This window comes from Dipodomys merriami, unplaced genomic scaffold (assembly GCF_024711535.1).
Source record: "Dipodomys merriami isolate MVZ:Mamm:240054 unplaced genomic scaffold, mDipMer1.0.p SCAF_42, whole genome shotgun sequence".
NCBI lineage: Eukaryota > Metazoa > Chordata > Mammalia > Rodentia > Heteromyidae > Dipodomys > Dipodomys merriami.
This window is the reverse complement of record NW_027205826.1, coordinates 2,329,289-2,352,500: the sequence shown is the minus strand read 5'-3', so window position 1 is coordinate 2,352,500 and position 23,212 is coordinate 2,329,289. Positions and strand designations below refer to the sequence as shown.

At 51.7% G+C, this 23,212-nt stretch overlaps 1 protein-coding gene across 6 annotated transcripts in view; it reads right to left on the bottom strand.

The window, feature by feature from the left end:
- The window catches only part of Fbf1 (Fas binding factor 1), a 28,146-nt gene extending 5,134 nt beyond the window's left edge, over positions 1–23,012 (bottom strand). Inside the window, exons 1-28 of one of the 6 annotated variants that reach the window (XM_069992969.1) lie at positions 22,862–23,012; positions 21,643–21,727; positions 21,074–21,101; positions 19,014–19,055; positions 18,592–18,682; positions 16,487–16,547; positions 15,948–15,998; positions 13,659–13,797; positions 13,162–13,239; positions 12,316–12,435; positions 11,593–11,731; positions 11,280–11,446; positions 10,009–10,108; positions 7,879–8,325; positions 6,672–6,773; positions 6,092–6,180; positions 5,890–5,939; positions 5,032–5,187; positions 4,795–4,895; positions 4,447–4,653; positions 3,369–3,476; positions 3,149–3,288; positions 2,952–3,070; positions 1,580–1,702; positions 1,307–1,492; positions 549–725; positions 347–475; positions 152–263 (exon numbers count right to left, since the gene is read on the bottom strand). In XM_069992969.1, the coding sequence (XP_069849070.1) occupies positions 152–263; positions 347–475; positions 549–725; positions 1,307–1,492; positions 1,580–1,702; positions 2,952–3,070; positions 3,149–3,288; positions 3,369–3,476; positions 4,447–4,653; positions 4,795–4,895; positions 5,032–5,187; positions 5,890–5,939; positions 6,092–6,180; positions 6,672–6,773; positions 7,879–8,325; positions 10,009–10,108; positions 11,280–11,446; positions 11,593–11,731; positions 12,316–12,435; positions 13,162–13,239; positions 13,659–13,797; positions 15,948–15,998; positions 16,487–16,547; positions 18,592–18,682; positions 19,014–19,055; positions 21,074–21,101; positions 21,643–21,645 (3,265 nt within the window). In that variant the 5' untranslated portion in view covers positions 21,646–21,727; positions 22,862–23,012. Of the gene's footprint in view, positions 1–151; positions 264–346; positions 476–548; positions 726–1,306; positions 1,493–1,579; positions 1,703–2,951; positions 3,071–3,148; positions 3,289–3,368; positions 3,477–4,446; positions 4,654–4,794; positions 4,896–5,031; positions 5,188–5,889; positions 5,940–6,091; positions 6,181–6,671; positions 6,774–7,878; positions 8,326–10,008; positions 10,109–11,279; positions 11,447–11,592; positions 11,732–12,315; positions 12,436–13,161; positions 13,240–13,658; positions 13,798–15,947; positions 15,999–16,486; positions 16,600–18,591; positions 18,683–19,013; positions 19,056–21,073; positions 21,102–21,642; positions 21,728–22,861 lie in introns of those variants that run through there. The other 5 variants (XM_069992971.1, XM_069992972.1, XM_069992973.1 and 2 more) reach the window with 5 other exon arrangements.
- Positions 23,013–23,212: the final 200 nt, after the last annotated feature.

The window sequence follows — 23,212 nt, the reverse complement described above, 5'->3', positions numbered from 1 at the left end:
GCAACCAGGCCCAGAGTTCAAGTTCTACGACCAACCAAAACAAAACAAACCAACCTCCAAAGTCCCAGTCGTCCTGAACTTGAATGGCTAGAGGAGGTGGCCCCTGCCTTGGGCCCTCTCAGCTATTTCCCTTCTCCCTGGAGCCACTCACCAATCTGGTTGTGGGCTGTGGGAAGCTGGGCTGTGGAGAGCTCCAGGATGCTGGAAGGCAGGTCCCGCGTATGGTCCAGCTGCTGCCTCTGTTGGGCCAGGCTCAGGTGCTCCTATTCCAGCCCCGAAGAGAAGGACTAAGTGGGGAAGGTGTGCAGCTGAGTGTGGGGAAGGAGGGCAGGAGACAGGGGCTTGCCTGGTGCACATGCTGATCCTGCTGCCGTAGCTGCTCCTGCTGCACCTGCAGCCGGGCCTGCTTCTCAGACTGCACCAGCCGGGCTGCCCGCAGCGCCTGCTCACCCTCTTCGTACTTCTTGGAGGCCACCTGCAAAGAGGTCAGGCTGGGTCAGTGCTGCTGGGGCTGGAAGGAAGTCCGTGTCACATCCATCCAGCCGCACCTTGCTCATATGCTCCACTTCCTCCATGCGGAGCTGGAGGCGCAGGGCGGAAGCGTGGATCTTCTCCTGCTGCAGCCGGAGTTCCTGCTGCTCTCGCTCTAGAGCCTCCCGCTCAGCCGCCAGTCGCTCCTCCTTGGCCTGGAGCTCTTTGGTTCTGACCTTTAGCTCTGCCTGCTCCTAGACAAAGAAGGCAAAACCTCACTGCAATCCAGGCTCTGTGCAGCACCCTGGGGTCCCTTCTCCCCGCCTCCCACTCTGCCTCTGGAAGGGGCCAATAAGCCAGGGCCTTCTAGGATGGGCTCCCCATCCTACTCGGTTCATCTTCTCTGAGCCACAATTTCCTCCGCTCTAAATGTCTGTGGCAGGTTGGCAGCAGTGGTTCATGCCTATAATCCTAGCTGCTCACGAGGCTGAGATCTGAGGATCACAGTTCATAGTAGTTTTCTCCAATTAACTACCAAAAAGTGGTAAGGGGAGCTGTTCAAGTGGTAGAGTGCCAGCCTTGAGTAAAAAAAGCTCAGGGACAGGGTTCAGGCCCTGACGTATTGGCACAAAATAAATAAATAGTTAAGTAATGGGACCTGGTGAGGAACAGAGTGCCTGGGGCAACACCACCAATGAGGAACAGAGTGCCTGGGGAAACACCACCAAGGTGCCACAATGATGTCACGACGGTTGTCATCCTGTGCTCCTGTCACTTCTCAAGCCTGGGCGCTGACCCAGCCTGATGGAAGGCTGGCCAAGGCTCTGGGCCCTACCTTCGCCAGGCTGATGATGGCGCCTTCCCGCTGGGAATCCACCTGCAGCGCCCGCTCTGCCTCGCGTTCCGCCCGTTCCTTACTTAGCTTCTGCTGCAAGAAGAACTCGGCCCACTCAGCTGCCAGGCGCCGCCGCTCCTCCCCGCACTTCTGCATGACAGACTTCTGCTCCTCCAGCAGGGCACTCTGGACATGGGGTAGGGACCCAGAGTGAGTGACCCTGGGTATGGTGGCACAGCGAGTCAGCGGCTGAGCTGAGTGTGGTGGACTCACCTTGGCTCTCTCCAGCTCCTCCCTCTCTATGGTGAGCTGCTGGGACATGACCTTCCTCTGTTCCTCAAGGGCACGCTGTGTGGACTCTGCTTTGGACTGCTCAGCAGTCGCTCTCCAGCGTTCCTGCAGGGAACATGGCCTGGCTCAAAGGTAGGTCCCTGGCCCCAGAAGCAGCCCTAGTTGCTCCTGAGCTAGGCAAACCTCCTTGCATCTCCCACATCATGTCTTAAATGCCTCTTTTCCAAAAGGCACAAAGCAAGAGAGCCTGGCCACTAGTGCCTGGTCAGACTTTTTTTTTCCGGTCTTGGGGCTTGAACTCAGGGCCTGGGTGCTCTGTGCTTTTAAGGCTAGCGCTCTACCATTTGAGCCACAGGGCAATATCCAGCCTTTTCTGTTTATGTGGTACTGAGGAATTGAATCTAGGGCTTCATGCATGCTAGGCAAGCGCTCTACCACTAAGCCACTTTCCCAGCCCTCAGACTTATTCTTTTTTTTTTTTTTTTTTTGGGGGGGGGGGGTCTGGTCGTGGGGCCTGAACTCTGGGCCTGGGCGCTGTCCCTCAGCTCTTCAGCTCAAGGCTAGCGCTCTACCACTTGAGCCACAGCACCACTTCTGGCTTTTTTCTTTTTTCTTCTGTGGTGCTGAGGAATCGAACCCAGGGCCTCAGGCATGCAAGGGAAGCGCTCTACCACTGAGCCACCTTCCCAGCCCAGACTTATTCTATAAACAAGCAAGCTTCCAGGTACAGGTGGCTCAAGCCTATAAATCTCAGCTACTCAGGAGGCTGATATTTGAGGATCACAGTTCAAAGCCAGCTGGGGTAGGAAAGTCCATGAGACTCTTATCTCCAATTAATCACAGAAAAAGCTGGAAGTAGCACTGTGGATCAAGTGGTAGAGCACTAGCCTTGAGCAAAAAAGAACTCAGGGATAGTGCATAAGCCCACAGGTGGAGCCGGAGGACTGGCAAAAAAAAAAAGAAGGAAAAGGAGAAAGCTCACTCTTACATATAAATGGTGAAATGGTGCATAGGAATTTCAAACATATGTGTCAGAGCTAGGGAGGTTAAACAGTATTTAGAGAGCAAGAATAGTTGTCCCAATGGTGGAAAGCAACCGATGGGCAGACCCCAGTGACAGGAGCAAGGAAGGAAAGGAAGTTGATAGTGTTGTCAGATTGTGGAGGTGCCTGGGGCTGGGTGGCCCCTGCTACTCAGGTGGGCAGTGCGTAGAGCCAGGCAGGCGCTGAAGATACAGAAGCAGAGCAGCGAGGGAGGGACTTGGCGAAGGAAGTCCAGGTCTTGGTGAGTGATTTGAAGAGGACAGGTCAGAGGACGGCTAGACAGAACTCCCTGCACCACAGCACAGTCTTACCTGCTCCAGGAGCCGACTCTGCTCATTCAGGCGCGCCTCCATCTTCACGATGACCTCCTGGAGCCGGCCTCGTTCCTCCTCCATGTCCCGCTGCTGCCGGCCCAGCCGCTCCTGCAGTGCTGGGGTGGCCCACAGGGTGCTCACTACTGGCCTCCATCCCTCCAGGCCAGGACCGGCTTACGGGGGGGGGGCCCTACCTCGCAGCTGCTCGTCCTGCTGCCGGATGCCCAGCGCCCGCTCCTGAGAGGTGGAGACGTGGGAGGCCTCCACGCGGGAGGACAGCTCGTTCAAGCTGCTGGAGAACTTCTCCATCTGCTGGATGATGCCATTCAGTGACCTGGAGGGGGAACGGAGCACCCTGTCCTGGGGATGCCCAGCCCAATCCCTCCGGTGGGCAGGGCTGGGTGGCACACGCACCTCGTGTGGGAGGTGGCACTGGTGACCGCGTCGATCTCCTGGTCCTTCAGCAGCTTCAGCCGCTGCAGTTGCTCCCCGTGGTCCCTGTGCATCTCCTGGATGGACACCCTGTGGGGAGGGGCACGGAGGGCCTCACAGAACACAGTGGCAGCACAGTGGTAGGAAGAGTCTGCTTTGAGTGCCTCCTCCTGCTCCTCCCTCAGGCATGGCCTCAGTTCCCTGGATCCATCCTTCTTGGTGCTTCAAAGCTATGTGCACCAAGAGATTGATTATTTAGCAAAAACACTTTCACAGAGCAAGGGACAGCTTACTGTGAACATAGCCTTTCCTGGGTGTCCATGTGGGCATCTTTTGTTGTTGTTGTTGTTCCAGTAATGGGGCTTGAACTCAGGGCCTTAGCTTTTTTTCCATCCAAGGATAGTGTTTTTTTGTTGGTTGTGGGGCTTGAACTCAGGGTTTGGGTGCCTGGGTGCTGTCCCTGAGCTCTTTTGTTCAAGGCTAGTGCCCTACCACTTTCAGCCACAGTGCCACTTCCAGTTTTCTGGTGGTTAATTGGAGATAAAATTCTTGTGGACTTTTCTGCCCAGGCTGGCTTCAAATTGGGATCCTCAGATTTCGGCCTCTTGAGAAACTAGGGTTATAGGTGTGATCACCAGTGCCCAGCCCATGAGGGGCCTGTGGGTCTCTCACAACCTTGGAGTCCCTTGGGTTCCTTGTTTTAGCTTTGCTGTTGTCTAGAAAGACAATGAGATCAGCATGCCAGACACAGCTAGCCTCTAGTGGGTTAGCAGGGCTGTGGGCTAACCTGCAGCTGGCTGGGCACTAGCTCGCTGCTGCTAGGCTCTGCCTGGATGGCTCTTGACCCCTCCCTCAGGCAATGTGTGTGCCCCCTCCGGCCTCAGCAAGGATGGCAGCTCACTCGCTGGGAGGGGAATGGGCCAGGTGCTGAGCCATGATTCTTGCCCCAGGGGTCAGGTGAGGGAAAGGTGAGTCTCTAAGCAAAGGCAAGTATTGCTCGCTTGCAGCCAATCCCTGCAAGCCTGCTCCTCACCCACCTGCCCTGGCATCATGCCCTTACCGCTGCAAGTCCCGGAGCCGCTCTATCTCTTGGTCTTTTTCCTGTGCAGCTGCTGCTAAGCGTCGTTGGTGCTGGGCTGTGAGCTCAGCTCGGGCCTGCTCAGCCTCTTTGCAGTGCATCAGATACTGAGTGGATAATTCCTCATTCTCTCTACGGAGCCGCTCCTCGCGTTGCTGGTATGAGGTTTCTAACATCTTGATGCGGCTTCTGCCAACAGAGCACTCAGTTACAGTCTCATTGAGCTCACTGGCATGCCCTTGGGGCTTGGTGAGGAAATCCAAGCCAGAGCTGGGGCAGGGTGGGAGCCTGGAGACCCTGCGGTGGTCACAGGTGGAGAAAGGGCGCTACCTGTGTGCATTCTCCATGAGCTCCAGGTCCGCTTGGTGCCGCTGCTGCAGACTCTCCAGCAGCAGTTTGTGATGGCTCTGCTCTAGCTCCAGCTTCCGCACCTAGGAGATGGCATGGGGAGAATTGTGGGGTCTCTCTGCATCTGTGCTCCATGATAGTCTGTACCCTAGCCCCTCTTCCCTCATGGTCAAGCCTACAAGTGCTCAGTGATGCCTGACTGTGGCCCACAGCCCTAACCTGGGCCTCCAGCTCGCCCACCCGGGCCTGGCTTTCCAGCAGTTCTGCTTCGAGCTGGGCAGTGCCACTCTGAAGCTGAGTGGGGGCTGCCAGGAGCTGCTTCTGGTATCTTGTACCTGGTGTCAGGCTCTGCATGAAGGACCCTGGGCATAGAGACTGCAGGAGAGGAAGAGAAGGTTAGATGAACACAGTTGTCTCCTGGCCCTCTGCTCACTGGATTACCTGGCCTTGACCCTCACCTGAGGTTACAGAGGATGACAAGACTAGATAGAAGAGCATCAAGATGAGGCCTCCCAGGACTGGGAAAATGGCTTAGTGGTAGAGTGCTTGCCTAGCATGCATGAAGCCCTGGGTTCAATTTCTCAGTACCACATACACAGAAAAAGCCAGAAGTGGTGCTGTGGCTCAAGTGGTAGAGTGCTAGCCTTGAGCAAAAGAAGCCCAGGGATGGTGCCCAGGCCCTGAGTTCAAGCCCCAGGACTGGGGAAAAAAAAAAAAAAGAAAAAAAGATGAGGCCTCCCTTTATAGCTGTAGATGCCTTCCCCGGGGGGAGAAGCCAATTCTGCATGTTTTTGAGACAGGCTTTTACTCTGCTAGGATTATTAGGCATGTATCACCACACCTAGCTTTCCAATTCCCTTTAAATGCTGGTACAATACAGTCACCTTGGAGGAGTGAGGCTGACGGTTCAGGAAAGTCCTGATGAGAGATGCCAGAGTGAGCTGGCTAGGTTGCACTGAACGTATCAGGCACATTCTTCCTGTTGGGTTGTCATGTCCAACTCCTGGGGTTGCCTCTAAGTATAGGAGAATTGTTCCCTAGACCTGACCCACACCTGGTAGTCTACCCTCCCCCTACCTGGACAGGCACTGTAGGTTCCTGAGTGCGTGAGCCATAAATCACAGGTTCTGAAAAACAAACAGCACAGACATGAGTGGGGAATTGTGGGTCTGTGCATGCCTGGGAAAGACCCTTGTCACTCATATTCCAGGGGTCCCCAAAGCGTCTAACTTGTGTCTTCCTTGCCCAGATTAAACCCTCATCCAAGCAGAGAACAAACCAGTGGCAGCAGAGTCTCCAGGGGTTGTTCCCTTCTTTGGGTCCATTGTTGCGGGGGCCAAGGCAGTCTGGCTCCAACTCATGGGGGTCCTGGAGACACAGGAGATGGGGGGGGGGTTGGTGGCCTTTTATGGAGGGCACAGGAGTGAAGGACCAGAGTGACACCAGAAATAAGGAAAACATTGGGCCCAAATGATGAAAAAGCCCAGTGGCTGATGAGTTACTTGAAATAAAGATGAGGAGTCAGGGCTGGGCATGTGGCTTAGTGGTAGAGTGCTTGCCTGCTTGCCTAGCATGCATGAAGCCCCAGGTTCGATTCCTCAGTGCCACATACACAGAAAAAGCTGGAAGTGGCACTGTGGTAAAGCGCTAACCTTGAGCACAGAGGCTCAGGGACAGTGCCCAGGCCCTGAATTCAAGACCCAAGACAAGCAAAAAAAAAAAAGAGGAGTCAGCTTCTGCCCCTTCTGCCATTAGGAGGCAGATAGTCAATACCAGAGCCAGGCAGGCACTCTGGGCCCGTCATCCATCTCTAGGCCCGCCCTGCTGCCTCCCACAAGCAGCCCTGGCAGTGGTCGTACCCTGCGACAGTGGGCGGGGCAGCTGGCGTTTCTTCCACTGTTGCTCTCGAGGCTGCTCCAGCAACTGCCTGCTCAGTGCCCCAAGTGCTGGCACCGGGTTGGCTGAGGAAAGTCATGAGACAGGTGAAGGCAACAGAAGGTCTATGTTGGAGTGGATGACAACCAAGGCAAGCTCCTAGCATTCCACCTATGCTGTGCCTCTATCTTTTCCTTATCCTTTGCCACCACTGAGTGGGAGAACTCTCCCCAGTCTGAGCTCTTGGGTCTGTGGGCTACTCCCTTCCAGACCCTGCTGCATCCAGTACCTCAGCATCCCCTCTAGTTCTGTGGCCGGACACGGCCCATCGAGTGACAGCGGGCCACCCCACACCTTGTAATAAAGTTCATGCCGTGAACTTTGGGTCCACTTCTCTCCACTCCTCAGGTATGGCCCTGTGTCATCACCCCAGGATGCCTTCCCTGGACCTCTGTTACCCTACCTTCCTTTTTGGTTCAGGGTCAGAGAGGAAAAAGGGCCTCCGCTTTCTATGTGGCTCTAAGTTGAAGTCAAAGCTGCCCACCTCCTTCGATCAGCCAAGTCATGGCAAGGTGATGTCCCTGGGCTCTGACAAGGTTGCCCAGTCTCCCCTCGCTAGCTCTAGCTGAACCGCGCCTTACTGCTTCTCTAGTTTCGGCGTCTCGCCAGCTTCTTTGCTTTCCTGCCCTCAGAGGCCCATCGTGTATCTGTCCCACGGGACTGTCATTCTGTGGCTCCCAGGAACAGTCCCCTGGTCACTGTGACTTCTCAGACATCCCAAGTCCCCAAGAGCACACCAAAAACTTGACTCATGCACACTGTAGTCACATTAGCTTAGGCCAGCAAAACCAACTATTTGCATAAAGTGTTTCTCTGCCCATCTGACAAGGGTTGTGGGCAGGGCCCCGTAGGTACAGAGGCAGCACAAGCCAGCAGAGCCTGCCACTCCAGAGAGGTCCCGTGCCCCTGGTGGTCAGGACATGAGTGGCAGTGGGCCCCTGTCTCATGTCTGCAAAGTTGGCAGCTCTCTGCCATGCCATCAGGAAGAGAAGCAAAGCTGAGTGCTGGCATCTGTGCCTGTGGCACGCTTGCCAGCACACCTTGCAGGGGCTGTAATAGATGAGATGGGCAAGGCTGGCTCTCGAGGCCTTGCCCAGTGTTCCCCACCAGACATAATACCCAAGCCTATACCTGCTGGAATGGGGCCGGCGGGCTGTTCCCAAGTTCTGGGCCCCAGCATGTTCCTCTCTGGCCAAACCTTGGGACTTCTTCTGAGACAAGACGTGGCTAAGCCAGTCATCCTCCTCTTCTTTCTCCTTGGATGCTCCCTGTGTGGAGGCCTGGCTGGCTCGGACAGGGGGCCCTGTGTTCTTGGCTGCTACCTTTGCTGTTGATGGCAGTGCAGCGGGGGCAGGGTGCTGGCTGGCTGGAGCAGGTAGGGAGGGTGGAGAGGTTGTTGAGCCTTCCTGTTGGACCTCTGGGATGGGAGATGGAGGTAGCAGGTCCAAGTCATCATCCTTGAGGCCCAACCAGTCTGCTCCGCCCTTTCTGGAGTTGATGGGGCTGGAAGTCGCTTGAGGGCTCTGTTTGGAACCCAGTTCTCCCTTGGGGTCTGGGCCACCTTCTGCTAAGAACCTGCTTCAAAACAAGAGAGGAGGAGGAGGTCAGATGGGGAAGGAAACTCATTTCAATAGGCCTTCACAACCTTCCACTGGCCTGGTGGGGGACCAAAGGCCTGCGGCAGGAAGTCTATGATGTCCACGGACTCTGCATGGCTAGCTGGAGGCAATGAACAACAGCTCCTGGACCAGCTCCAGGGGCAGGGCCATCTGTTTTTACAACACTGTGAAATCTGGACATTGACTTGAGCCACAGAAACCAGGAGCAATTCTGCCTGTGGAAAACAGGGTCAGATTAGAACTACAGGTACCATGTCCACAGAACAATCAGTGGGCCAAGTGATGTGTAGGTTTCACACCAGTAGTCTTGTTTCTTGCTCATTTGTGCAGCCACTGCTTAAAGATGCTGCAGGGGAGTAACTCAGGAGTAAAGTATGTACTTACATGCATAAGACCTTAGGTTTAATTCTGTACACATAATCACACACACACACACACACACACACACACACACACACACACACACACACACCACCCAAAAACAAAAAGAAAAATAATCAACAATAGCAACAAAAATCCAGTCAGGCACTGATAGCTCACACTTGTAATCCTAGTTACTCAGGAGGCTGAGATCTAAGAAGCCAACCCAAGTAAGAAAGACTGTGAGACTCTTATCTTCAATAAACTATTCAGAAAAAGCCGGAAGTGGCACTGTGGCTCAAGAGGTAGAGCACTCGCCTTGAGTACAAAAGGCTCAGGGACAGTGTCAAGGCCCTGAGTTCAAACCCAACTGCTGGCATTAAAACAATAACAACAACAAAACCCCTGAGATTCCAGGCACAGCGACATATGCCTGTCAATCCCAGTATTTAGGAGGCTGATACAGTAGGCTTAAGAGCTTGAGGCCAGCCTGGGCTACAGAGTGAGACCTTGTCTCAGAAAAACAATCCAACAAGGGCTGGGGATACAGTTCAGTGGTAGAGAGCTCGCAAGGATGGGATGGGAAGAAGTATCCAGGGGGATGAGAGCTATTGAGATGAAACACTGCCCCATGGGTGACCACTGCTAGCCCTCGGAGGGCGCTAGAGGGGAAGAGAGGAGGATGGGGGAGGGCTTTCCTGAGGGAAGCCCTTCACTCCCGTGTCCTGTGTGAGGAGCAGGAAATGTTTTTCCCTTTTTCCATTTCTTCCTACTTCACCCTGTCACATTAATCTTTGCTAAAACTTCAAAACAGCAACAACATTAAACAAAATAAAAAGCCCAGACTTTCCTGTTAAGTTTGAAATGACACCAAATTATGGTTTAAAATATATAAGGGAGGTGGGGGGGGGGGCGCTGCAAATCTGGAGAGTTCTATTGCTGATCTACTTTCCGTGGCAAACTGGAAAAGGTGTGCTGGCCACATTGTCAGGGCAGGTGGACAGCAGTGCCCAGGAGGCTGGTTGGAGAAGCTGTGGTCTGCCTCAGGACACGGCCCACTAGCACGGGGCTGTGGGTTCCTCGTGGAGACAGAATGAGTGATAACACACATTCATGGCTTTCATGGCCTCCATCTTCCCCTTTTCCTTCTGAGCTGTGTGGGGGAATAGAGCCCTTAACCAGGATAGAGTCTGGGATTGAGCTCCAGTGGGAGCCAACTCTATGCATGACTGGCGACCTCATTCTGTTAGGTGGGATGAGGAAGGCCGCAGGCCTCACCTACCTGACAGACTGCCGGCGGGACTGCCGGCCCTCGGAGGAGCCCGCGGAGGGCTTGTAAGCGCCGAAGGTGAAGATATCATCATCCCAGCTGTCTTCTTTGTCTGTAAATTAAGGTGCTTTATGATACCAGTCGCTCATGTCTGTAATCCTAGCTACTCAATGCAGAGAAAGTTAGATTTTGGGGGGGGGCAAGTCCTAGAACTTGAACTCTGGGCCTACGTGCTGACCCTGAGCTTCTTTTACTCAAGGCTATACTCTGCCACTTGAGCCATAGCACCACTTCTGGCCTTCCTGAGTAGTTTGTTAGAGATAAGTGTTTTATGGCCTTTCCTGGCTTTGAACTGAGATCCTCAGATCTCAGCCTACTGAGTAGCTAGGATTACAGGTGTGAGCCACTGGTGCCTGGCTTAGACGTTTTTTTTGGCCAGTCCTGAGGCTTGAATTCAGGGCCTGAGCTTCTTTTTGCTCAAGGCAAGCACCCTACCATTTGAGCCACAGCGCCATTTCCGGCTTTTTCTGTTTATGTGGTGCTGAGGAATTGAACCTAGGGCTTTCTGCATGCTAAGCAAGCACTCTTAACACTAAGCCACATTCCCAGCCCAGACTTTAATATTTTTATTTTCTTTTTCGCGCGCGTGTGTGTGTGTGTGTGTGTGTGTGTGTGGTGTGTGTGCGTGGTGTGTGTGTGTGTGTGTGTGTGTGTGTATGTGTGTGTGTTGCTGAGGTCAGAACTCAGAGCCTGGAACTTGCTAAGCAAGTGCTCTACCACTGAGTCATACCCCCCAGGCTCCGGAGTGGTACTGTCAAGCCATGAGCTGCTGCCTACCAGCTCATCAGGCTGGTCAAGAAACCGACCTGCTACATGGCAAGCAGTATTTTCTTTTCTTTTCTTTTTTTTGTCGGTCTTGGGGCTTGAACTCTGGGCTGGTGCTGTCCCTCAGCTCTTCAGCTGAAAGCAAGCGCTCTACCACTTAAGCCACAGTGCCACTTCCAGTTTTCTAGTGGTTTATTGGAGATAAGAGTCTCATGGACTTTCCTGCCCGGGCTGGCTTTGATCTGAGATCCTCAGATCTGTCTCCTGAGTAGCTAGGATTACAGGCATGAGCCACCGGCGCCTGGCGGCAAGCAGTATTTTTATAAATCAAATAGCATCTACAGAAAGCAACAGGGTAAGAGGACACTTTGACCTTAGTTATAGATGTGTTTAGCTATGTGTGCTGTCATCATATGCTGCTTATTTCTTGTAATAGGCTGCAATAAAGGGGTCCCCACCTTGTCCTGTCCTGTTCCCGAGGGCTTGCTCACCCTGAGGCTTCTGGTACTTCTTGTTTAGCTTGAAGTCTCCGTGCTCCCCAGTGCCAGGGCAAGCCAGGAGTTTGGTGACTGTGCCCCGGCCCAGCAGCTCATCCAGCTTGGAGCGTGCGGGGCGGGGCCCTTCCCTGCAGGATAGAATGTGAGAGAGGAGTTTGTAGGCACCCGGGGCTCCTAGAGAGAGGCCCGTGCTGTCCCCACCCCACAGTGGAGCTCCCCCCTGGACTGGGGGCAGCGGCCCCATCAGGGTCTCTGCACTCGTGGGGCTCCTTACTGGTCTCCCATCTGCCTCTTGTCTGCCTTGGGGCTGTCACCAAAGCCCAGGGCTGCCATGATGTCGTCCCCATCGTCGAACAGCGAATCTTCCTTCTTTCGAATGGGAGTGTCCCCAGGAGTCAGAGGAATAGAGGGACCTAAATAACAGGACCAGAGCCCAATGCCCACAGCCTCTTGTCCCTCACCGTGCTGGGGTGGGCTGTGGGAGGGGCTCCCTGAGCTCTGGGGTAGGGGGACAGTGGACATCACCCTTGTCAAGGGTGCTCAGGGGACCTGCCTCCCCTCCCCCTCTCCCATGCCCACATATCCACCTCCTTGGTGCTGGAGATTGGCTAATTTCTTGGTCTTGGATCTGAGCCCTGTGGTCTCACTCTGCGGAGGTCTCCATAGATGTTTTGTTTTTTGTTTTTGTGCCAGTACTGGGGCTTGGACTTGGGGCCTGGGCGCTGTCCCTCAGCTCTTTTGCTCAAAGCTAGCACTCTAGCACTTGAGCCATAGCTCCACTTCTGTTTTTTTGTGTGTGTGTGTGTAAGTGGAGATAAAGAGTCTCATGGACTTTTTCTGCCCTGGCTGGCTTCAAACTGCGATCCTCAGATGTCAGCCTCCTGAGTAGCTAGGATGACAAGCATGAGCCACCGGTGATTGCTAGGTCTCAAGTTCATTGAGTATGTATGGTGTCAGATGCTGCTCCCACAGTAAGAGACAAACACTTCCATCCTACCTGGACCTCCACCTGAGCTGGGGCCCTGGTCCACAGCTGATTTATTCTCTGTCACAGGGGGCTTCATGGACATTTCTTCCTCATCATCAGAGAGAAGTCCTGCCAGGGGATCTTCCAGGTCTTTGTACCGGAAGGGAAAGCGGAAGTCAGGTGTCTGTGGCACTTAGCAAGAAGTAAGTCTAAAGCTGAGACAGCTATCTCTTGGACAGCTATGCTTCAGCGGCTCAGGTAGGGAGAGGGAGGTGGGCAAGCCTGTGGGAACTTGGGCTCCTGGAAGTGTTCCTTCCTGAGCCGTCAACATTCACAATGTTCCCGAAGGAAAAGAGTCATTTTAGCCTCACGTTAGAAGTTTTTCAGCCAGAAGCTAATGGCTCATGCCTGTAATCTAGCTACTAAGGAGGCTGAGATCTAAGGATCTTAGTTCATTCAAAGTCAGCCCAGAAAAGTCCATGAGACTTTTTTTTTTGAATCTCCAACTAACCAGCAAAAATCCAGAGGTGGAGATACTGCTCAAGTGGTAGAAGATCAGCCTTGAGTGAAAAGTGAGGCTCTGAGTTCAAGATCCAATATCAACACACACACACACACACACACACACACACACACACACACACACACACACACACACACACACACACACACACACACACACACACACACACACACACACACACACACACACACACACACACACACACACACACTTTTTCAGTTTGATAGCTGGCTTCCAAGTCCTTGCAAGTAAGTCTCCCAAATATCCTGGCCCTCAGGATTCCTGAGGAACTAACTGGGAGCACCAGCCCTCTTCTGATACAGAGTCCTTGGCCTCCAGTGGACCCCTGGTACCTTCAACGGAAAATTTCCTGTACTGAGGCCCAGAGCTGCTGGGAGAGGGAGATGACTTCTTGGTGGAAATGGTGGCCCCTGCAGGAAGAACAGAGAATGTAGACCAGGGTCCTCCACACTCTGCACCGGGCCCCTGGGTTAGGATTCTAGTCTAGGGAGCTAAGGCTTGTTGCCACAGGTGCAGCCATAGTCCTTGACTCTAATCCCAGCACTCAGAAGGCTGATGCAGGAGGATCTCCAGATCAAGGCTACCCTGGGATACACAGCAGGACCCTGTCTCAACCCTCACCCATCAAAAAAGAAGTCCCTTCAGCAGCTTCCCAAGTTGGACTTAGAGGGACTAAACAGCTCTCATCATACACAATCTCACAATTAGCTCCTTGGCCTCTCCATCCTAGAAAGGGAAAACCCACAGCACATGAGAGCTTCCTTTCAAGCAATGGGCCACATCCTTGGAAACTCCCTGGGGGTGGAGGGGAGACCTACCTCCTACTCACCTTTCTCACTGGCCAAGAGCTTTTCAGCAGGTTTGGAATTGCTAGGCAGCTCTTTCCCAGAACCCTTGGCAGCATTTTTGCCAGTGGCTGGGTGAGACTTCTTTAGACCCAAGATGTCAGCATCCATGTCATCGAGGTCCTAGGACAGATGAAAGGCGAGTGTATGACATTGGGAAGGTGATATGGTTCAGACGTTCCAGTGTCCACAAAGGTCCACATGATATGGCATGGCCATGCTGGAGGTGTAGCTCAGGTGGCAGCAAATGCAAAGTCTAGTGGGAAACAACTAAATAGAGAAAAGGTGGCTGGGAAGGTGACTTAGTGGTAGAGAGCTTGCCTAGCATGCATGAAGCTCTGGTTTGATTCCTCAGTACCACATACTCAGAAAAGGCTGGAGATGGTGCTGTGGCTCAAGTGGTAGGGTGCTAGCCTTGAACAAAAGAAGCTCAGGGACAGTGCCCAGGCCCGGAGTTCAGGCCCCAGGACTGGCAAAAAATAAATAATTAAAATAAAATAGAGAAAAGGCTTGGCTCCAAGGTGATGGTGCCAGAGGGGGGAATCTTTGGGAGAGGTTTCTCTGCCATGATTTGAAATGAGACAATTTGTTGAAATGTGACAATTTGTTGTTGCCATCTGCCACCCTTACCACAGCCAAATAATTGCTGCCCCCAATCTTTTTTTTTTTTTTTGGTCCAGGCATGGAGTCTGAACTCTGGGTCTGGGCGCTGTCCCTCAGCTCTTCAGCTCAAGGCTAGTGCTCTACCACTTGAGCCACAGCGCCACTTCTAGCTTTTTTCTTTTTGCTTCTGTGGTACTGAGGAATCAAACCCAGGGCCTCATGCATGCAAGGCAAGCACTCTACCACTGAGCTACCTTCCCAGCCCCACCCCCAATCTTATATCAGATAGTGACTCTCCAAAACTGGGAACCTTCTTATTTTATAATTTAGCTGCCTCGGGGCTGGGAAGGTGGTTCAGTGGTAGAGTACTTGCCTTGCATGCATGAAGCCCTGGGTTCGATTCCTCAGCACCACATAAGCAAAAAGAAAAAAAAGCCGGAAGTGGTGTTGTGGCTCAAGTGGTAGCGGGCTAGCCTTGAGCTGAAGAGCTGAGGGACAGCGCCCAGGCCCAGAGTTCAGGCCCGACAACCGGACCCAAAAAAAAAAAAAAAATATATAATTTAGCTGCCTCAGGCATTTCAGTGGGGAAGAGGACTTCACCAAGGAGGGCAGCAGGCACCAAGTAGCAGGATTGTGAGAGGACAAAAGAAAATGAGAAAACCCTTGAGAGAAAAGATGAATTAAGAAAGAAAACAGAAGCCGGGTGCCACCAGTGGCTCACGCCTGTAATCCTAGCTACTAAGGAGGCTGAGATCTGAGGATCATGGTTCAAAGCCAGCCTGGGCAGAAAAGTCTGTGAGACTCCTATCTCCAATAAACTACCAGAATACCAGAAATGGTGCTGTGGCACAGGTGCTAGCCTCAAGCTGAAGAGCTGAGGGACAACACCCAGGCCCAGAGTTCAAGCCTCATGACAGACAAAAACAAAACAAAACAAAGAAAGAAAACAGAGCCAAAGGTAGGTAGAGTCAGGTAGGAGCTTAGCTAATGGTTCTGGAATGAGACTCAAGAATTGGAGATGGGCACTGGTGGCTCATGCCCATAATCCTAGCTATTGAGGAGTCTGAGATCTAAGGTTTGCAGTTCAAGGCCAACCATGAGCAGGAAAGTCTGTGAGATTCTTTTTTTTTTTTTTGTCAGACGTGGGGGCTGAACTCCGGGCCTGGGCACTGTCCCTCAGCTCTTCAGCTCAACGCTAGCACTCTACCATTTGGGCCACAGTACCACTTCCGGTTTTTTCTGTGTTTGTGTTACTGAGGAATTGAACCCAGTGCCTCATACATGCAAGGTAAGCACTCTACCACTAAGCCACATTCCAGCCTCAGACATGGATTCTTTAAAGCACCACACAGGTCTGGAACCATGAGTTTAGCCTTGACAACTCCAGCAAATGTGGTGATTGGCTGGGCCATGGAGTTTACAGTCAGATGGCATAGTGCTGCAGGCCACCAGGGAAGGGAGAAACAGAGTTGGCTCAGGCCAAGCTAACAGGTCTCTGTGGGATTCTGTCCCTATTATTATGGTTTAAATTTTGTCTTAAAATTCCAAAGATTAGCTCTGGACTTCATCTGAAGGGACTGCCCCCCCCTTCGCCCCCCAGGAAGAGAAAAATCTTGGCACATAGTATTAACCCCTCCACCCCAGCCCAACCCTGAGGCGATTTCAACTACCTTTAAGGTCTTCAGCAAGGCCTCTGGATCTGCATCGGAGATATCTGAAACCTAAGTCCACAGAAGGTGAGGATACAAGGCCCAGCAACACTAAGGGCTGCAGCCCCTGGGCACCTTGCTTCTGTGGGAGCAGATGGCTCAGCAGGGGCAGAGTTCTGCCAACAGGACATAAATAGGGAAGTCCTTTTGTCCCCCCTGCCTCAGGTTTTAGCTATTGTTTAAATTCAAACCTGCCAGCTATGGAGACCCAGAAAGTGCTACCACTTGTCTGTTCCTCTTAAATGGAGAGATATATCCATGTTGGAATGGGCCCTAGTCATGCTAATTTCCAGTCATATGACCAAAGAGTATGCAATTTTTAATGCAAAGGGTCAACATCAAACTTGCAGAGTTTGGAGAGCTCTGCTTTCGAGCTCATTGTTGCTTTATGAGCCAAGTGACTTCCAAAAGTGTCTATGAGCAGCTCCTTGCTCTCCACACTAATCTCATGCTCTTGGGGCTAAGCAGGGGGCCAAGGATGGGAAATGGGCCACACTCACCCCAGCATCAGCTCCTGCCAAGTCTTCCTGGGTGCCAAAGACATTGTCTCCTTGGTGGGACCTGCAAAGGGGTGGATCAGCACTGATCTGCATGCCTGGGGCAGTAGGTAATTCTAGAAAAAGGAAGAAAAAGCTGGGTGCTGGTGGCTCACGCCTGTAATCCTAGCTACACTGGAGACTGAGATCTGAGGATTGTGGTTCAAAGCCCAGCCTGGGCAGGAAAGACCAGGAGATTCTTATCTCCAATAAACCACCAGAAAACTGGAAGTGGCACTGTGGCTCAAGTGGTAGAGTGCTAACCTTGAGCTGAAGGAACAGTGCCCAGGCCCAGAGTTCAAGCCCCATGATACACACACACACACACACACACACACACACACACACACACACACACACACACACACACACACACACACACACACACACACACACACACACACACACACACACACACACACAAGAAAAGAAAAGAGAAGAAAAGAAAAAGGAAGAAAAGAGGAATAGGGGCATAGTAGAACATGTACTGAGCATGTGAGAGGTCTCTATGTGACTTTGATCTCAGCACCATAAAAAACAAAAAACAAAAAACTGGGCACTGGTGGCTCATGCCTGTAATCCTAGATACACAGGAGGCTGAGATCTGAGGATTATGGTTCAAAGCCAACCTGGGCAGGAAAAGTCTATGAGACTCTAATCTCTAATAAACAGCCAGTAAAAGTAAGTGGCACTGTGGCTCAAGGGGTAGAGCATTCACCTTGAGCTAAAGAACTGAGGATAGCACCCAGGCCCAGAGTTCAAGCCCCATGACTGACTTAAAAAAAAAAAAAAAGTGACTTAAAAGAGTCAAAGTGACCTTGGAGAGATTTGTACTTGGGGATAGGCCATGTCATATAGTTCATTTTTTTTTTCCAGTTCTGGGGTTTGAACTCAGGGCCTGGGCACAGTCCTTGAGCTTCTTTTGCTCAAGGCCAGCACTCTACCTCCTGAGCCACAGAGCCCCCTTTGGCTTTTTTTGTTTATGTGGTATTGAAGAATCAAACCCAGGGTTTTATGCATGCTAGGCAAGTACTCTTCCATTAAGCCACATTTCCAATCCCCCTTTTTTTTTGTTGGTCATGGGGCTTGAACTCAGGGCCTGGACACTGTCCCAGAGCTGTTTTTTTTGCCCAAGGCAAGTGCTTTACCACTTTGAACCATAACTACTTCCATTTTTTTTGGTGGTTAATTAGACATAAAAGAGTCTTGCAGGGCTGGGAAGGTGGCTCAGTGGTAGAGTGCTTGCTTTGCATGCATGAGACCCTGGGTTCGATTCCTCAGCACCACATAAGCAGAACAAAAAAAAAAAGGCGGAAGTGGTGCTGTGGCTCAAGTGGTAGAGTACTAGCCTTGAGCTGAAGAGCTGAGGGACAGTGCTCAGTCCAGAGTGGTAGAATGCTTGCCTTGCATGCATGAGGCCCTGGGTTCGATTCCTCAGTACCACATAACCAGAAAAAGCCAGAAGTGGCGCTGTGACTTAAGTGGTAGAGCACTAGCCTTGAGCTGAAGAGCTGAGGGACAGTGCCCAGGCCCATAGTTCAGGCCCCACAACCGACAGGGAAAAAAGAAAAGAAAAGAAAAGAAAACAATCCGGGCACTAGTGGCTCATGCCTATAATCCTAGCGACTCAGGAGGCTGAGGATCATGGTTTATAGCCAGCCCAGTCAGGAAAGTCTATGAGACTCTTATCTCCAAGAATGCCAGAAGTAGAGCTGTGGCTCAAGTGGTAGACTGCTACCCTTGAGCAAAAGAAGCTCCAGGACAGCATGCAGGTATTGAGTTCAAGTCACAACAAAAACAAAAAACAGAGTTAAAAACAAAAGGTAAGAGGAAACAACTGCTCTAGCCTAAATGAATGTTGAGGATGGAGTATCTCAAATCTTCCTTTCACTCATCTGTCAAGGTCAGTTCTCTTTCCATTACCCTGGGAATGGGAGCTGAAGGGAGAACTTCCTGACAGTAACCATGGGTATGGGACACCTGGAAAGTGGGACAGTGAGACAGGGTGGCAGGGTAGCAGGCATTAGTCTGAAATGAGCCATTGATCCTTAGGCCAACCTGGTGCTTACCTTGCCCTTGTCTTTGAAGGGAGCCCCTGAGGTATACCTGTCATGTCTTTGGCATTTGAGGCTGGTCCAACAGGCTTCTCAGGGGGTATCACTGAAACAGAGAAAACAGAAATGATATCACTGAATTACAGAACACCACAATGCTAATAGTGCTGGTGGCTCATGCCTGCAACCCTAGCTACTCAGGAGGCTGAGATCTGAGGATCAAGGTTCAAAGCAAGCGTGGCAGGCAAGTGGAAGAGACTCTTATCTCCAATTAACCACCAGAAAACTGAAATTGGAGCTGTGGCTCAAAGTGGTAATTCTAGCCTTAAGCAGGGATGGCAACCAGGCCATGAGTCCAAGCCTTATCGCTGACAAAAAAAATAAAAAACAGAAACAGAAATAGATCAAGACCTGGGGCTGGAGAGAAGGGTACTTACAGTCATCCCCCAGGAGGTCACTGAGGACATCATCAATGGAGCCTAGAACACAAAAGGACCATCTTGACTTCAGGAAGAAAGAAGAGTTTCATTTATAAACCTTGAGCCTGCCTTTCCCTCCTCCATCCCAGAGCACAGAGCCTTCACATGTTGGGCCTTAGGCTTAGTTTTGCCTTTAATTGCTGCAAGGTGTTGGCTAACTTCTGGCAACCTGGAAGTGGAACTGTGGCTCAAAGTAGTAGAGTGCTAGCCTGAGTGATCAAATACCCAGGCAGAAATTTAACTTTCTTGGCTGGGTGCTGGTGGCTCACACCTGTAATCCTAGCCTCTAAGGAAGCTGAGATCTGAGGGTCCCAGTTTGAAGCCAGCCTGGGCAAGAAAGTCCATGAGACTCTTATTTCCAATAAACTATTAAAAAAAAAGTCAGAAACAAAGGAGGAGGCTGCAATGCTTGGTAAGAAATGTATGCATTATCCTGCCCATGTAATTGTAACCCCTCTGTACAGTATGTTCTCAAATAAAAAAAAAAAAAAGTCAGAAGTAGCCAGGCGCCGGTGGCTCACACTTGTAATCCTAGCTACTCAGGAGGCTGAAATCTGAGGATCACGGTTCAAAGCAGCCTGGACAGGAAAGTCTGTGAGACTCTTATCTCCAATAAACCATTAGAAAACTGGAAGTGGCGCTGTGGCTCAAGTGGCAGCGTGCTCGCCTGGAGCTGAAGAGCACAGGGACAGCGCCCAAGCCCACAGTTCAAGTCCCACAACCGACCAAAAAAAAAAAAAAAAAAAGCCAGAAGTGGTGTTGTGTCTCAAATGGTAGAGTGCTGGCCTTGAGCACAGAGAGGCTCAAGGACAGCACTCAGGACCCAAGTTCAAATCCTAGGACTGCAAAAAAAAAAAAAAGAAAAAAAAGAAAAAAAGAAAAGAAATTTAACTTTCCTGGCTGCTGGTGGCTCACGCCTGTAATACTAGCTGTCAGGAGGCTGAGATCTGAGGATCATGGTTCATAGCCAGCCTGGTCAGGAAAGTCTGTGAGACTCTTATCTCCAGTTAACCACCAGAAAACTGGAAGTGGCGCTGTGGCTCAAAGTAGTAAAAGCATGCTTTGAGTGAAAAGCTCAGGGACTGTGCCCAGGTACTCAGCTCAAACAGAACTGACCAAAAAAAAAAAAAAAAAAAAAAACACAAAAAACTTTCCCTAAGGATGATGATTTTTCAATAGATTCATTCTCTGTACCATACACTAACTACCAATCAGAATTCCTGACTCTCAAAAAGCCCAGCCTGTGCTGGGTGCTCAAAGCTAAGCCATCCTGGGCAGAATAGTCTGTGAAACTTCTCTTCAATTAACCACTTAAAAACCAGAAGCAAAGCTGTGGCTCAAAGTGGTAGAGCACTTGTTGAGCATGAAAGCTCAGGGACAGTGCTCAGGCCCTGAGTTCAAGCAAGACCAGACCAGGCCCCCCCCCCCCCCCCGGCCAAAAAAAAAGGTCTCACAGACCACAGACTTTCCTGTCTGCGTTGGCTTTGAACTGTAATTCTCAGATCTCAGCCTCCTAGATAGCTTAGATTACGGGTGTGAGACACCAGCTCCCAGTTTCATATTTATTTCTGAATTTCTCAGAAGAGTAAAGAAAAAGCAGGAAGAGGCCTCCCAGGGAGAATAGGCAGCTTACAGGAGAAACTGCAAGCCTCTGGACAAGAACGCTGAAACACAGACTTGACTAAATGAGTTCACAGCCTAAGGGCAAAAAAAAAATCTGTATTCAACTTAAGAGTGATAGAGCCGGGGTGCTGGTGGCTCACGCCTGTAATCCTAGCTACTCAGGAGGCTGAGATCTGAGGATCGCGGTTCAAAGCCAGCCCGGGCAGGAGAGACCGTGAGACTCCTATCTCCAATAAACCACCAGAAAACTGGAAGTGGCGGTTTAGCTCAAGTGGTAGAGTGCTCGCCTTGAGCTGAAGAGCTGAAGGACAGTGCCCAGGCCCAGAGTTCAGGCCCCACGACCAACCAAAAAAAAAAAAAAGAGTGATTGATAGATGTTCTACTTCTCCACTCACCTCGGAATCCTTTCTTAGCTCTTAGTGCCTAAAATGGGGAAAACAAATCATTAACAAAATCCAACAGTGAATGTGTTAAAATTGGAAATGAGAATCAATTGTTTTACCATTTGCCAAGTCAGCAGAGGAAAGAGCACCAATGGCATTTAGAGACAGAAGTTCCTTTATGTTTTCTTAGAATTCCTGATAATGGACTTATTCAGGACATGGAAACAATCCTCACTAATCAGCAGCAGTGCCAGTGGGTGGACATAAAATCTCTTCCCAGATTTTTAGATACCACATGATCCTCCCTGCCAGGATGTGACTGTAAGCATTTGCTTCGAGTCCACGCACCTGAATCACAGTGATGGGTATATAAAAACACTACCAAGCTAGATGATTAAAGGCTTAGGAGAAACCTTGCTCACATCAATGTTACTTCCCATTATTCTTCTCTGAGGACCATATCCTCATTCTTGACACTGGACTCTCAAGAGTATTCTATGAAGTCAGAAATGTTCAGAGTCCAGGGGTGAAGTGGAGGGTGGTGTTGACATTTCCACACATCTCCTCTACATGCTGCCTACCATTTCTGAGCCCTGGAGATTTCTTGCAGCTCTTTCAGGGTACTGTCCAGCTCATTTGACTTCTGCCCACGCAGTCTCATATTCCCTAATGGGGAAAATTAAAATGGTTGTTTAAAAATGATGTAGTTTGGGGTGGGAATGTGGCTTAGTGGTAGAGGGCTTGACTAGCATGCATGAAGCCCTGGGTTGAATTCCTCAGTACCACCTACACAGAAAAAGCCAGAAGTGGCACTGTGGCTCAAGTGGTAGAGTGCTAGCCTTGAGCAAAAAAGCTCAGGGACAGGGACAGTGCCTAGGCCCTGAGGTCAAGCTCCAGGATTTGGGGGGCAGGGGGGGGGGGAATGTAGCTGGCTAGGTGCTTGACATCTTAGGTATTCAGGAGGCTGAGATCTGAGGATCATGATTTGAAGCCAGCCAGGGCATGCAAGTCCAATTAACTAAAAAAAAGCCAGGGGCTAAGAAAGTGGCTTAGTGGTAGAGTGCTTGCCTTACATGCATGAGGCCCTGGGTTCGATTCCTCAGCACCACATAAGCAGAAAAAGCTGGAAGTGGTGCTGTGGCTCAAGTGGTAGCCGACAGGAAAAAAAAAAAAAAAAAAAAGCCAGAAGCAGAGGTGTAGCTCAAGTTGAAGAATGCTAGCCTTGAGCAAAAAGGCTCAAGGACAGTATCTAGGCCCTGAGTTCAAGCCCCAGGCTCAAGTAGAAGAGTGCTAGCCTTGAGCAAAAAAAGCTCAGGAACAGCATCGAGGCCTTGAGTTCCAGCCCCAGCCCACCAGCACCAAGAAAGAAAGAAAATGAAAAAGGCTCCTTCCATTGAGAAGGGTTTTCCTCAGAATTTGCTTTCCCTTCCCCTCTTCCAGGTAGAGAGGAGGCAGAGGGGCTCAAATCCTTCCCCCGTGGGCCCGTCCCGTCAGGAGATGCGGAATGACTGGGTGAGGCGGCTGCGGGCGAGGCTGCGGGTCTGTGTGTGCAACCAGCTGAAGGAGCTTCGGCTCACCACACTCCTACCCTCCCGTCCGGGCCCAGCCCCCCCGGCCCCCGCGGGCGGTATTTCCTAGCAGCGGGAGTTCACGTCGGGGCATCCCAGCGACACCGCCGCGGTGCCAGACGTTCTTTCAATTCCCCAGCCCGTCCCCAGGCCGGAGCCACCCCGTCCCCCGGCCGGAGCCACCCCGTCCCCCTGAACTCTCCCCAGTGCCTCACGACCCCGCTCCGCGCACCCAGCCGGCCTCGACGGGTGCAGCCTGTGGTCCTCCAGCCCACCCCGTGTTCCCGTTAAGCGCCGACCCCTCGAGGGCACGGTCGTCGGGCCCCGGCCCTGCCCGAGCAGCGGGTTCCAACTTCACTCGGGCCGCCCAGCTCCGTCAGGTTTCCGCCCCGCGCCCCGGACGTCAGCTTCGCGGTCTCCGGCTTTCCGTAGAAGGCGGAGCGAGGCACCCTGGGAGTTGTAGTCCTCTGACCGATCACCCACGGGCCTGGGGCGCGGAAGAGAACTACCCTTCCCAGTGCGCCCTGCGACGGCCATTTGTGAATGGCTCTGCGTGTTGCTAGGCGCCATCCACACGCCTCTT